The sequence below is a fragment of the Miscanthus floridulus genome, chromosome 6, assembly GCF_019320115.1.
Source record: "Miscanthus floridulus cultivar M001 chromosome 6, ASM1932011v1, whole genome shotgun sequence".
In the NCBI taxonomy this organism is placed as follows: domain Eukaryota; kingdom Viridiplantae; phylum Streptophyta; class Magnoliopsida; order Poales; family Poaceae; genus Miscanthus; species Miscanthus floridulus.
Window position 1 is genome coordinate 131,682,554 of NC_089585.1, and position 14,224 is coordinate 131,696,777.

At 44.6% G+C, this 14,224-nt stretch overlaps 1 protein-coding gene across 5 annotated transcripts; it reads left to right on the top strand.

Annotated features, from left to right (window-relative positions):
• The first annotated feature begins 3,414 nt into the window (after positions 1 to 3,414).
• LOC136459653 (pentatricopeptide repeat-containing protein At2g36240-like) lies at positions 3,415 to 13,614 on the top strand. Of its 5 annotated transcripts, none has more exons than XR_010760244.1 (4): positions 3,415 to 5,119; positions 5,870 to 6,088; positions 6,478 to 6,575; positions 13,473 to 13,609. XR_010760244.1 is itself a non-coding variant. In XM_066459495.1 (1 exon), exon 1 carries the CDS (start codon positions 3,518 to 3,520, stop codon positions 4,982 to 4,984), a length of 1,467 nt encoding a protein of 488 aa, XP_066315592.1. In that variant the 5' UTR covers positions 3,415 to 3,517; the 3' UTR covers positions 4,985 to 5,230. The 5 variants fall into 5 exon arrangements, 1 of the variants encoding a protein (XP_066315592.1); XR_010760246.1 differs by lacking the exon at positions 13,473 to 13,609 and adding an exon at positions 6,188 to 6,251 and having other exon boundaries at positions 6,478 to 8,027; XR_010760245.1 differs by lacking the exon at positions 6,478 to 6,575 and having other exon boundaries at positions 13,473 to 13,614.
• Positions 13,615 to 14,224: the final 610 nt, after the last annotated feature.

Below are 14,224 nucleotides of genomic sequence, written 5' to 3' on the forward strand. Positions count from 1 at the left end.
CACGTATGGGCAAAGATAGCGGAGAAGCATCAGTAGCTCACAGTGGTGCACGCTATGGCGATGGTCAAAGCAGGGGAGGGCCGAGGTGGTCTAGCCACGTGCGCCCAGACACGACGGCGACATCCCGAGGTGGACACCGACACATCACCACACCACCGATGTGTGCCCTAGCCAAAATAGCACAAGCACTGGATAGAGGGAGTGAAGGCAAGTTTGGGGTTATGAGCAGTTGAACTGCTATCAACCCTACGGGCCTTACCTCCAAACCTATCGGCTCGACCACAGCTTGAGCTCGACGCCAGCAGCGCTCGCGTGCGCACGGTGACCGCGGACTCAGGCCGAGCGACATCAATCGATGACGTTTACGCGTTTTAAAGCGAAGCAAAGACTGCTGATCAACACAACTAGAGTTCAATCAATTCCACTAACCTAAAGCCGATACTAACACCCAACTGGCGAAGCAAACCTCACGTCCAGAGAGCAACCAGAGAGGGAGATAGGGAGGTGCCAACATGAGTTCATCACGCTGAATGTCGGTTCACGAACCGAGCACAAAATCATGGTTCACAACATGTTCTAAGGAGGTTTGGACAAATTTAGAGCGGGCAACGTGACATCCAACATAACTTCGACCTACACCATGCTCAAGTGCTTAGAAGCAACCAACGGTACAAAAATATGGATCTAATGTTTAAACATTTTAGTTAGAATTTAAATACCAAAATTGCATTGTCTACTACCCTTCCATACATAGAAAAGTTTAGGGTTTCAGTTGAGGCTAAGTAGCCATTAACTCTTTTGTCGCAATTTTTAATAGGTCTAAACCTTGTTAACTTTAACCAACAAATACTTCATGCAATATTTCATACTTTATACTAAACCATAGGAACAAAATATTTAAGCACTATTTAATTATTTTGCTCAATATAATTCATAAAAATGGCACTTTAATCACAAGTTCAACTTCTCGCCGATTCAACAAAAAGGTTCGATTTTAATTTCAGATTTGATTTTTTTTGAGCTCCCAAGAACACTAGTTAACAATATTTATTTTTCAAAAGTTAAAATTGCATTTCCATCTACTAAACTTATACTTTAATTTTTATTTAAGTATGAAATACAAGTTATATATTTTTTTTATAGAAATTGTTTTTCGTGCCAAACAATTAAAACTACTTATCCTATTTTTATTGTTAGGATTTTCATTAGCATTTTTATGCGCTAAGTAGATTAACTTTTATATTTATTTAATTTCTCTCAACCTCTAAAGGTAGGTCGCACAGGGTTTGTTTATCATTTCATGCGTAATTTTAAAATTTTCAACTCGAGAACTTATTTTGCTAATTTTCTTAAGACCTTAACCTAGGTGCTAAGCAAGCTCGTAATACCAGAAGTGTTACAGTTCCGCCTAGCCATGTGCTGACATACACAGTCCATATAGCTGTCGTGAACAATAGTTACAAGTCAATTGGTGTACATGTTTTCGAAACAAACTCGACATCAATAGTTACAAGTCAATTGGTGTACCTGTTCATCTGACTAGAATCCATTTGGAACACTTACCATGTTTTAAACTTTTCGATCAAAGTAAATTAATCTATATTTATATGTATATATCTATAAAGCATAGATCATTTTATCAGTATGTCATTCTCTCTCCCAAGTCTATAAGTTTTTTTTTTGCGAGTGCCAAGTCTATATAAGTTAGAGCAATGTATCTAGCTAGCCATGATGCGGTGCAGAGTACGATCCCAAAACAAATATGAACGTGTAACATCATCATTAGATAGACATCTAATCCTCTCGTGCTCATGCAAATTACCGTACGTCGAGGCATGGTATGGAGTCTAGATCCCCGATGAACTGAAACACATGATACGATTATTGATAAATCTAAGTTACAAATTAGCGAAGTCAGCACGTAACATACATCCCGTTGCAATACACGGGCATATTTGCTAGTAATACTAAAGAGGTAAAATTTCTGCCATCAATTTTTTTTCGTCCAGCCCTGTCCACCCGTATCTGTTTCTGCATCGGTTTGCAAACGAAGATTAGGAGAGATTAGGAGTAGGGAAGAGAATAGAAAAAAATACAGGGTTCCAAATGTAAAGATATCAAATGTAGATTAGGAGGGATTAGGAGTAGGGAAGAGAATAGAAAGAAATATAGGTCACAGATGTAAAGAGAGAAAGAAAAGGTGGAGGTTTTTAATAGTTTTTGAAATAGATCGGGGTTCATGATGCAAAATGTCTAAATTCGAGTGGGCTCCTTTTTTTTTTGACTTGGGCTGAATCCTTACAGTTAGTTAGGCTGGCTTTGTTGTGGGCTGGACCAAGCCCATGGAAGCCTTTTTTCCCTTTCTTTTATTTTTCTCTTTTTCTATAAAAAACAGAGATCTTGTGAAATTCACCAAAAATCATAGAAAAATAAAAAAATTCTAAACCAGTTTTGTTAGCTTCATAAAAAATATGATCTATCCATAGATGTTATGAATCTTGTTAGATTATGCTTTGTCTTTAGGTGTATTAAATCATCCTTGCATATGTTGCATGTATATAGGTTCGGCAATGATCGAGAACGTGCCAGAGACAGACCTGGAATACGCGGAGGTGGCCGAGGAGTACGAGGAGGATGTCCTCATTGTCGGTGTTCCCAAAGCCTTCACTAACTTTCCATTGTTTGGTTCCTGCTTAAGGCAAGCCCCGGTGCATAACCCCTATTCAACACTTATTATGTTTGTTTGCACATTATGTTTTGAGGAGAAAGATTTACACCATCTGATGTAGTTTTGATAAGAAACAAAACTTTTTTTATTAAAATATGGATTAGTCAATGGTACAACTAATTATTTCTTGAACCAAAATCTTGAGCAAATTATTGACTAATGAACTATAAATAAATGTATTTATGTCATTCCTGACGAGGGCTGCCATGTAAAAAATCAAGAGATCTCCCGTCATAATCATTGGCGAATAGACAAATCCTGACACATCGACAAAAAAGTTATGGAGGTTGATATGATACGTCAAAAAAGCTATAAAGATCGATATTGAGTCATAGAAACACATGGGTAGTATGAAAAAGCTACAAAGTTATGATATATTTATATCTAAATAATTATGCGCTTTGCAACGGAAGGAAAAATATATTGAGGTGTATTTTAATTCGATACAGGTTTAATAGGATATTGTTATTTATTGTCAACATTAATTTATATTATGGATGTGACGGTCATTACGAAATAAATTAAAAATACAAAAAATATAAGTCGATATGTACCATTCAAGTTATCATTTTGCATAAATGTTTAGTAGTTTTTTTCTCCTGTTGTAACGCATATTTCCTAGCTGTAAAAAAAGAGGGAATTCCTTTGTGAAGCATGTTGGTTCTGACTATTGAGTTCTGGGCTCATGGAATCTGCTTGTTGGGCCAGCTCCTGGACCGCCTGACCTGGAAGCTTGAGGCGTCTCCTTCGAATGGTCGATCCCAACCTTTCCCCTTCCACCGCCGGCCGATGGCCGCCTCTCGCCGCCTCGCGCGGAAGCTGCCGTCGCTGATCTCCCGGCATCAGCGCCTCATCTCCCCGGAGACTGACGCACCTGAACTCACCGAAGCCCCCACCACCTCCGCATCCATCCCGCTCGACCCCTCACTGCCCGTCCTTCCGCTCGCCGTCTCCCATCTCTCGCCGCCTAACCCGCTCCCGGTGCTCCCCTCCGCTCACGCCTCCTCCCCCGCCTCTCTCTTTCGTCTCCTCCGCCGAGCGCGCCACCACCCGCGACTCGCTGCGCTCGACCTCCACATCCTCCTGGCCGCGGCCGACGCGTCCTCCGCTTTCCGACCCGACCACGGCCTCACGTCCCTCCTTGCCGCCCGCCTCGCGGCTTCCCGCCGCCTCCCTTCGCTCCAGCGCCTCCTGGAGCTCGTCCTCACCCGCCCCTGCCCCTGCGCCGACGACTCCATCTTCGCATGCCCCGAGCTCCTCCCCACCTTCCGAAAGGCTATCGTCGCCTTCGCCGCCTCCGGCGACATCCCCGCCGCATCCCAAGCACTTGCCTCTCTCCGGCGCGTCGCTGATTCCCCGCTCCCCGCCGAGTTCTACAACATCATCCTCCACGCTCTCTCCCGCCTCCGCCGCCACGACGATGCCATCCGCTTCTACGGCGAAATGACCTCCGTCCACCGCGTCAACCCGGATGCCTACACATTCAACATACTCATCAACAGCTCCTGCCGGGCGGAAGGTGTAGACGCCGCCATGCGATGGTTTGGTGAGATGCAGCGCCGGAGCTGTGCACCGACCGGCGTTAGTTTCAACACACTTATGCGTGGGTTCATCAGAGAAGGCAGGTATAAGGAGGGAATAAAGGTGGCACGTGAGATGCTTGAGCTTGGGGTCGGGCTGTCCGTTGCGTCCATGGAGATTTTGATTGGTGGATTGTGCCGTGGTAGCGAGGCTCTAAAGGCAGCTGAGGTGTTTGCTGAGTTTTGGGGGGATGGGGTGGTGCCAGAAGGGTTTGATTGCTTTGAACTTGTTGACGCTCTGTGCCGTGGTGGGAAGGTGGACAGAGCAGTGGAAGCTGTGGACATGGTATTAGAGAGGAATATGAAATGCTGTCTCAGTGTGCCTGCTGGCGTTACGGTTTTGGAGTGTCTGATGAAGGCAGGGAAGCTGGATGAGGTTTGCCGGTTGATGTGGATAATGATTGATCAGGGGATTGTTCCGGATGCAATTTCTTGTAACAGCATCTTTGAGGCGCTTTGCGAAGCTGGGAGGACAGCTGATGCCAACCAGCTAAGGGTGTTTGCTAAGGAGAAGGGTTTTGAGGCTGATGGTGAAACTTATCATGTGCTGGTGCAGGGATTTGGGAGGCAGGGGAAAAGAAAGGAAGGGAAGGCTGTGTTGGACGAAATGCTTGATTTAGGATTTATACCAAACATTGCCTCTTATAATAGGCTTCTTGGTGGCTTGCATAAGTGAAGATCTTTGTGGTTACATGAGCGCTTCTATGGGCATGTGAGAGCACCAGACTGGAAGTATTTCTCTGGATGGCGATGCCTGATGAGCCACTGGTGTACATAGCTGCATGGATGAAAGATGGAAGTTTGAAATGGGGTATTGTTTTGATTATGTGCTTCTATTGCACATAACATTACTTTATTGCATTCCTGTTCATTCTTTTGGTCGTGTTGGCTCCACCATATCTACAACAATTTATCATGGAAATTTCCAAGCTTCCAACATGGCATTTCCATTAGTTCTTGAGACTAATTTATGAAAAAAAAAATGTTTAATTGCCATGGATGAATTTTGAAGGCCTATCTGTTTGGAAGCAAGGTCTATTTATCAGATTTTTGTGTCGCATTTTTCTGTCATCTTGCCAAACCATTCAGTGCAAGGTCTGTATGGATAGATTTTTTTTTTGAAGTAAGTGTATGGATAGAAAATGTCTTATTCCATCAGTGATCTGTGTATGTTTTCAGGGAGCTACTAAGAACTAATCAACTTTGTTTGTGTTCCAAATTCTATTCGCCTAACTAGATAGCAACTAAGGTAGGGCACTAGGACTTGAATGACATCGTTTTACCGAACTATGTACCTAACCGGCATCTTTCTTATGCCCGGTGCCCCCCAAATATCATGCCTGCCTGATCTCCCTATATTAGGATATTTCAATGCATTAGATCAAGAAAAGTAATAGTAAGGTGGAAGATCGATGACCTCGTTAGGATACTGTCTTCCTATTGTTTTCTTATGTGCAGCCTCTGAACATATTAAGTCCACCTAATGTGTGAGTTGGAGTCTTATACTGTTATGATATTTGGACAGTAGATATGAAGCTAATATGATTGCCCCAAATTGCAGAAAGAGGAATTGCTACGGTGGGAGTGGGACTGCTTCCAATGTAGTCTTGCAGCCGTCACTATGAAATGATCTAGGATGTGAAATATTTGAAAAATGTTCTACAAGAAAATTATTTATTGGCATGCAGTGAACATTGGAAGAGAAACTTCTCAAGGTTTGCAGGAGGCAATGCAATGCTTCCGTTTAGATTGAGAGATCTCTTGGATTGATCTGTCTAAGGTTGGTGTTTTTTGTCTATTTAAAGTTGAGAATTCAATGGGATTAATGTTGCAAGAAAATTCTGTCATACAAATTTTATTAGCAACCATTTGCCCACAGATCTTATTTCCTTGTCTCCACTCGACAATGGTCATCTTTATCTTCATATATGAATTTTAACAAGGTATATCATGTCAACTTGTATTGACGTTCATGTGTTTTTGTGTCAGTCTCTTAAGGCATATCCAGTGGTTTGTCTAGAGATGATGATATCCTTGATGTTATCATAATATTTGTCATCAACCAGTGTTTGGAAATAATTACCATCGATTGGAAATCCCTTTCTACACTGAATAGATGTGTCACTTCACACTTGTTCCACATTTTTACTGTTATGCCATACTTTACAGAAATGCTGTTTGCTCGTGGGCCTTGACAGAGGAGGATCAAGCACTCAGCGACACTACGGGATTTCTGGATTGGTAGCCCTAGCCCCACTGCCCGCCGGGTGCGTCCTTGCGGATGGTCACTGTGTTGGTGGTCAGCGGCGGATCCAGAAAATATTTTAGGGGGGACTGAATAACACTGCTGCTCGATCTTAAGTCTCAGCCCCCCCTATACTATAGAACTTTGCCTAAAAATTCATAGGGACTCTACAGTAATTTGCACTGATTCGGTTTAGGTAGGGGGGGCTTGAGCCCCCCCGCCCCACCGCTAGATTCGCCCCTGCTGGTGGTTGGCCTCCTTCCAGCGACGGCATGGACTCAACTTTGATAGATTTCTAGGATCATCTAGGCGTAGATCACTGGGTAAAACTCGACTTAGATGGGAGACTTGGTGATGTACCTCGCCGGACCGTTGTCGTGGCCATGGTGCCGCAGCGATGCTCGGAGTAGAGGAAGCAATGACGTAGAGGCGCGGTCAGTGGCGGCGACGACTGCGATGGCGCTTCCTGTCGCTCACAACACACCCTTGGGATCGGTCTAGGGTTAGGTCGTCGGTGGGGTGCTGGCGGCTGTGGTCAACCTCGTACCTTGCGCCCCGGCCTCCAACTTCCTCTTTATAGTGCTGCGCGATGGGGGCCCATCAGCCAGGAGAACGGCTGGGCGCCCCCGATCAGGGCACGGATCAAGGGTCCAATTGGCCGTTGGGCCAACTTGATGGAGATCAACCTAACATTCTTCTCCTTCATCTTACCTTATGACTTAAACTTAATTTACTTTATCTTTTTCCCATTCCATCACAGATCAATGCATAGAGCGTGCCTCATTGTCACGGTCAGTTGTCATTAGATTAAACAACTATAATGCACTTCTTTGTTTTGAAACATATTCTTAACTAGGCCCTTAGTATCCAGAAATCATAGGCTTTCACGTAAACCCATGTCGACTGTGTGTTCTTTGAACGCACTAGGTGGCTAGCCTTTGGTAAGTGGACCCGCAAGTACTTACTTGGTACTTATATGCTCAATGCTTTCAAAATGATTCTGGATTTTCTCCTTTACAATATATAACTTAATGTCAATGTGTTTGGTAGCACACTTGACTTGTTGTCTTAGGAGTTAACTACTTTAAATGGTTATTGTTGTTGACTACCATTGTTAAATCTGGGTACATATTCCCTTAACCTCTTTTGCCTGTTCTTGAGGCCTCATGACAAGCTATACTATGGTATGCATCATTGATGATACCACAACAGTTTCATTGGAGCTTTTCCACAATAATACTCCAACTGCGAGTGTTAGCAACTATTGTGGATTTCATTATACATCTCGCTAAAACTTAACATTTGTACCCACAACTATTTGAGAGTACTTGTTCTTTCTTACTCAGCATGAGGCCTATGATACTTTGCAAAAATTGCAAGACATTCTTAACTCCATTCCAGTGATCTATGTCTGGATTGGACTTTTGCCAAAATATTCCAGATACGTAAGCTACGTCAGGGTAAGTTCTTACTTGTACATTTATCAAGCTTCCAACAGCTGAAGCATATGGAACCATGTTCATTTGATCGATCTCATATCGGTTCCTGGAACACTGATAGTTCCCAAATCTATTACCCTTGACTATAGAAGCAGACGTAGGTTTACTCGCATGCATACTTTATTTTTTTAGAATCTTTTCTAAGTATGCCTTTGCAATAGTTCCTAATATCCATTTTCATCTATCTCGGTGAATTTCAATTCTAGAACCAATGAGGCTTCACCAAGATCATTCACATTGAAGCTTGAGGACAAAGACTTCTTCTTCAATGGAAGATTAACATTACTACTAGTGAGTAGGATGTCATCTATACACATGATGTGGAAAAAGAAATTTTCATTCTTGAACTTCGCATAAATGCTATTGTTCTTCTTATTTTCTTTAAACCCAAATTTTCTTATCGTTTCAATCAACTTCAAATACTACTGTCTATAGACTTATTTTAACCCATAAATGGATTTCTACAGGCGGCATTCCATACGTTCTTTTTCTTTCACGACAAAACCTTTAGGTTGTGTCATGTAAACATTTTCATACAAATCCTTGTTGAGGAATGCCGTCTTTACATCCATCTGATGTAACTCTAAATCGTAATGTGTTGATAATATCATTATGATTCTAAAAGAATTTTTGCATGAGACTAGAGAGAAAACTCTCATCGTAATCTATTCATTCTCTTTGCGTAAAGCCTTTTGCTACAAGTCAAGCTTTATATATTTCCACGTTCTCTTTGGAGTCACATTTTGTCTTGTAGACCCCTTCACAGCCTACTGTTTTAGCTCCATTAGGAATTTCTTCTAAGTCCCAAACATCGTTGGTATTCATCGAATTCATTTCAACTTCCATAGCTTCTTGCCATTCAAACGAGTAAACGCTTCTCATGGCTTCTTCAAATGAGGTGGGATCACCCTTCATTTGAATTTTTCACTAATATAAACTTCATAGTCATCAGAAAACTGATTTACTAATTCTTTGAGACCTTCTGGGGCCTCAGCTACTGGTACTTTCATGTGGGTCTGTTGTTGCTCTTCATTGCCAAGAGACAATTGATTCTACAGGCTCCTGTATCATAAGATTCTTGTTTACATTATTCATCTTCTTTGAAGAGCCAACAATAGGTGTTGTATAAGTCATACAATATCAACTGGTATTGAGAAATTTATTGTTTTGAATCACTAAAGTGGGCACTCAGTCCCGCTTCTCTTCAAGTCAGGTCTCTACATACCATGCTCCCCCAAATCGTCCCATCTTTTATAAAGATAGTGTATCTTCTAATTTCTTATTTGGGTTCAATCTGTTAAAACCTTATATGACGCTTTAAGCACCGCTTTAATATCTTTGATGGTGACTACGCTATCTTTTTCTCGGAACTTTAAAAAATCCAAAAATTTAGCTGTTTCTCTGCTTAGGGGTATCGTTATTGTGACCGTTGTACTCCTCCGATGGTCACATTCATCTTAATTAATCTTGATCTCACTCTTAATGAAGAATATCTTTCTTAATTGATCTTACTATTCCTCTCCCTTGAAATATGGCATAAACTTTACTGACATATTTTCGATAACTATTCAGAAAAACTGTGAACGAGGAGACACTTATAACTTACTTCATTCACATGATTACGTCATGTAAACAAAGTGTCGGGTTCATAAACACGGGGTCCCTAATAGACCCGCTTCCCTGCAATACTTGGCCTAGTAGGCAGCGCAGCGATAGCGCGCGTCTGGGCCGGTCCAGATACACAATGACAGGCTGAGACCACAATCTGGTCCCTGACCGGCACCTTCGGCCAGGGGACCTGGTCGAAGCCCGATCTGAAGGCCTAGCCGTGGTGGGACCGTAGTCCGACTCCGACCTCGTTCCTCCGACCGAGGATATGCCAGGACCTTTGCTTGTCTCTCTTTCCCTGACCGACACGGTCGGGCCGACTAGGGAACGATCCGACCAGGACGCCTGCTCGGTGTGGGCCCGAGGAGCAGGGAGAGCAGATAAGGTAAGGCGCTCAAGTCAACCGTAATACCGAGACCGTACCCTGCCATGGCCCGCACACCTGCAGGACAGGTGCTGTTAGGCCATGTTAGACGGACACTATACAACCTGCCAGATGCGTCAGATCACAAACAGTATTGTGGGCATCGTCGTTTGCTGTCCCATGCGATGCAACCTGCTAAGTACAACATGTCATGAACAGTAAGGTGGGCGTTGGTGGCGTAAATAGTATGGCGAGCGATGGCATGCCGTACCCGACAGCATGGACGACAAGACTAGGTAACAGCCGTACACACTCTCCCTTTCCATCTTTAACTTGTAAGGCCATCCCCTTAATCTATAAAAAGGGATACGCTCTCTGCTAAAAGGACACAGTCTACTCGCTCTCAACAGCGGATAAGCTTGGACACACAGAGCATACGCTCCAATACTTAGCGCACGTTTAAGCATTCATCATTCTCTTCCACTCGGATCAGAGTCCGACCAGGGCCTCTAATACCCCTCCTCATTCCTTGCTCGTTTGTAACCCCACAGTAAACTTTATGCACCTAGGCTCAGGAATAAAGTCATCGACCGACTAAAACTGGATGTATGGTACATTGCCTGAACCAGTATAAATCCTGTGTCATCGTGTGCTAGGCCACATCCGATCACAGCGCAGTGCAAAACTACAAATATTTACTTGTCGGCCACATTTTGCACCGATAGTTGGCACCGTCCGTTCACTGCTTTTAGTCATCGGATGGCCCACCTTTCCACCATCTTTGGCATGGCGGGCTTGAGCGATACGATTCGTTTCGGCTTGCTGGAGTTTTTCCACGCTCCCACTTGCTAGGATGTGGGTTCCTCTTGTCTTCGTGCCACTCTAGACCTTCCTCTTTGGGAGTCTAGACTTCATCGCCGACCAGCTCGGCGTACTCTGCCTCCACGAGGAGGCGCTTGTCCCGACGCCCACTTGAGGAGGAGCGCCCTCCACCGATGTAACACCCACCCTAAATCAATTATTAAAACATGTCATGAGCATCATGTTTACGTGTTAATGCATGTGATAAAGTGTGTAGATCAATTTCTGTAACTCAAAATGATCAATAAAAATACTAAACAGAAGTTGATTCTATAGTTCATGCATATCAAGTAGGGTTTAAAACTAATTTTTATTAAGCAAAAATACTATAGAACATGTGTGTGATACTTAAATAAAGTTGGAAGTGCAAACTTTATAGATGACAATGAAATGCTGGCGGTTGAAAAATAATATTGCTTAGTAATATTTTCAATAGCTTCGAAATGCAATTTGAAATAGAGTTCAACTCAAAAAACTTAAAAATTTCAAGCTTGTGTACAGTTGGGCATTGCTAAGTTTAGCAATTTATTTAGAGAAATTGGGTTAGAGGGTGATGCGGTGTTTTAGCTCGGCTGAGCATCCTCATGTATCAGTTTGATCGTGGTGAAGTCGGTTTCACTTTAGAGGCAATGGCTTAGTGGTAGTCGTTGCTTTAAAATCCATGCACAACATGTTCTCAGGCTAGCCCTCTAGGCTGGGCGCGATCACCAGGCCGCGGGGGCAAGCCGTCGCGCTTGGCCAGCCTGGTCGCCATGACCCGTTCGCGAGGATCTGCCGTTGCTGTGGCTTGCCCAGTTGAGCGGCGCTGCCCCTACCCCGCGCGCTGCCGCGCCGCCGACCCACCTCACGCCATGACGTAGTCGCTGCCGCTGCTGTCGCATCACGTCGTACTCACGCCTGCCCGTTGCATCGCACTGCGTCGCCTGCCGCAACATTGTGCTGCGTCGCTGGCCCGCTTTGATGCCGCGCGCACGAGGCTGGACCATCGTCGTCATGCCATTTATGGCATTGCGGCGCGCAGGCCACGCCGGTCGCGAGCATGCGCGCCTATCGGTTAGCGTTTGGCCACGGGCCGTGTTGGTCGCGTCAACCGCGTCCTGCCAAGGCTCGCCTCGTTGAGTCATCGGCCGCACCCCGTCTTTCTCTCTTTTTGCTTCTCTCTGCTATCGCTGTCGAGCCGCGCCAACACGCCTGCCTATGATGGGTCGTTTCTCATCAATTCCATGCCCCCACAGCTCCGTCCTCACAGCCTCTCATCAACCGCCCACCCCGCCTTGATTACTGTCAGGCCGAGCTCCAATTTTAGAGCTTTGCTCCCGCCACCGCGCCATTAAGGACTAGCCCACCACACCGTGGCTAGCTCCAACCTCGCCATCTCACGTCAAATTGACCGCACCACTAGCCCCGCTTAGAACCCCTCTTCGTCTTGCGTACCCAAGTCGTAGCCCAATAGCCACGTCCACATCGCTGACACGGTCGTGTTGCTGTGGTTCGCCATCGAGCTTGTCGCGCGCACGCGGCCAGACTTGCTCGGGGCGTCTCCAGCCAGGCCACCGCCACGGGTGGGATCGTGGTGCATCACTGATGCTTATCCATCACTTCTATTCTCTATTGCATGCTGTGGCTCACCGGAATGCGATTGCCGTCGCCGGGGAGAGCCCACTCTGCTTCACCTCCGTTCGTGCAACCACCGCCCATCGTCACGCGTCAGCCCATAGGTGAGCATCGGTCCCATAGCTGGGTCTGTAAGGGTCCCGGTTGGTTGGCGTAATAGGGCCATACCGGTCCACCCCACGTCGGTGAGCGCAGGGGGTCGCGGGGACCTCCCCGATGCGAAGACAACTTCTCTCGGGGTATTTCGTTCATAAGTGATGACTGAGTAAATAGGACAAATAGCGACTGCAAGAATAGTAGGTAGCTCGGGGGTGTTTTCGCTAAAACGCCAGCGCGCGCGGGGGCTCTCCGCCGTGGGCCGCCTTCGCGCGTGGGCCGTGTTGGGCTAGTTTGGTTCATCTTTTTAGTAAAGAATTAGAAATGGTTTTGTATTTTTATTTAAGAACCAGTTTTGTGTAATTAATCTAAAATCATGTAGATGTCTAAAAATTATGAAATAAATTTTGTTAGACCCCTAAAATTATTCTCTATCTTTTGGTGTATTTATTTTGTGCAAATATATGTTGACTTTAGGAGCCATTAAATTAATTAAGGATGCTTAATATTGTTAGTTTAAATATTGTGGGAATTTTTGTGGCAAAATGGTGATAGCTTTAGCTTTGAAAATTTTATAGGAGCTTCGTTGTATTATTATGTGCTCCCTGTAATTTTTGTAGCCCTAGAATAGGCTAAGCACTAGGATAGTTAGGTGCTCCTTGTTGTAATATAAGTTAAGTCGCTAATAAGAGTAAGATTCTATTTTAGTCGCTAAGTTAATACCTGTTAGATGAATCCATACCTGTTTTGGTGGAAATGATGGGTAGTTAGTTTCTTAGCCATTAGAGCTAGCTTAGTGGCTTAGTAGATGTAATCTTATTTTGAGAATTGCTGTTGCCTTAGTATTAAGGGTTGCATCGTCATTGCATGAATGTAGAGAACGAGTTGGTGAAGTTTGTGACCATCGGAGAGCAGGAGTACGAGGAGGTGATCAAGGAGTAGGAGGAGGTTCTCGTTCAGGAGGAAGCCTCGGAGCCACCGACGACTGACATAACTAACAATCCGTCTGCCCAAGGCAAGCCCTGGTGCATAACTCTTATTTTGAATAATCACTGGATATATATGTGATGTGCATTTACGTTACATGATTTATATTAAAACTACATGCATAGATAAACCTACCTATGAGTCCTACTAGCATAGGTCGAGTAGCTGCTATACTTAGGCTATCGGTAGCGTGAGTAACCTGCCGTTACTCACAATAGGTGATTATTATTATTACTCTCATGATAAAATGGTGAAAGGAAAAGGAGACCGGGCAGGGATATGGTACGGGTATTGGTGGGTGTAATAGGTTGTCCCACGGCCAACGGAGCATAGCTTGGTTACACTGTTTTCTCTGTCCATGTCGGTTAAGGACCGTCCGTTGCTGTGGATGGTAGTCAGGTCACAGACTTATTATCTTGAGCACATACTTGCTTATGGGAGCAGGAAAGGCTCATTGCTCTCTTGTCGTGGGTTCCGGTCTTTTCCGGACCGACTGATTGGAGGCGGGGATGGTGGAGGTCTGAGCACCACACTAAGTCCGGGACTCAGGAGTGGGTGCTTGGAGTCCAAGTTTGGACGAGGACCTAGACCTCTTGGTAGGAGAGTGGTGGGTTGGTCTTGCTTATGCCTGGGGTACAAGCG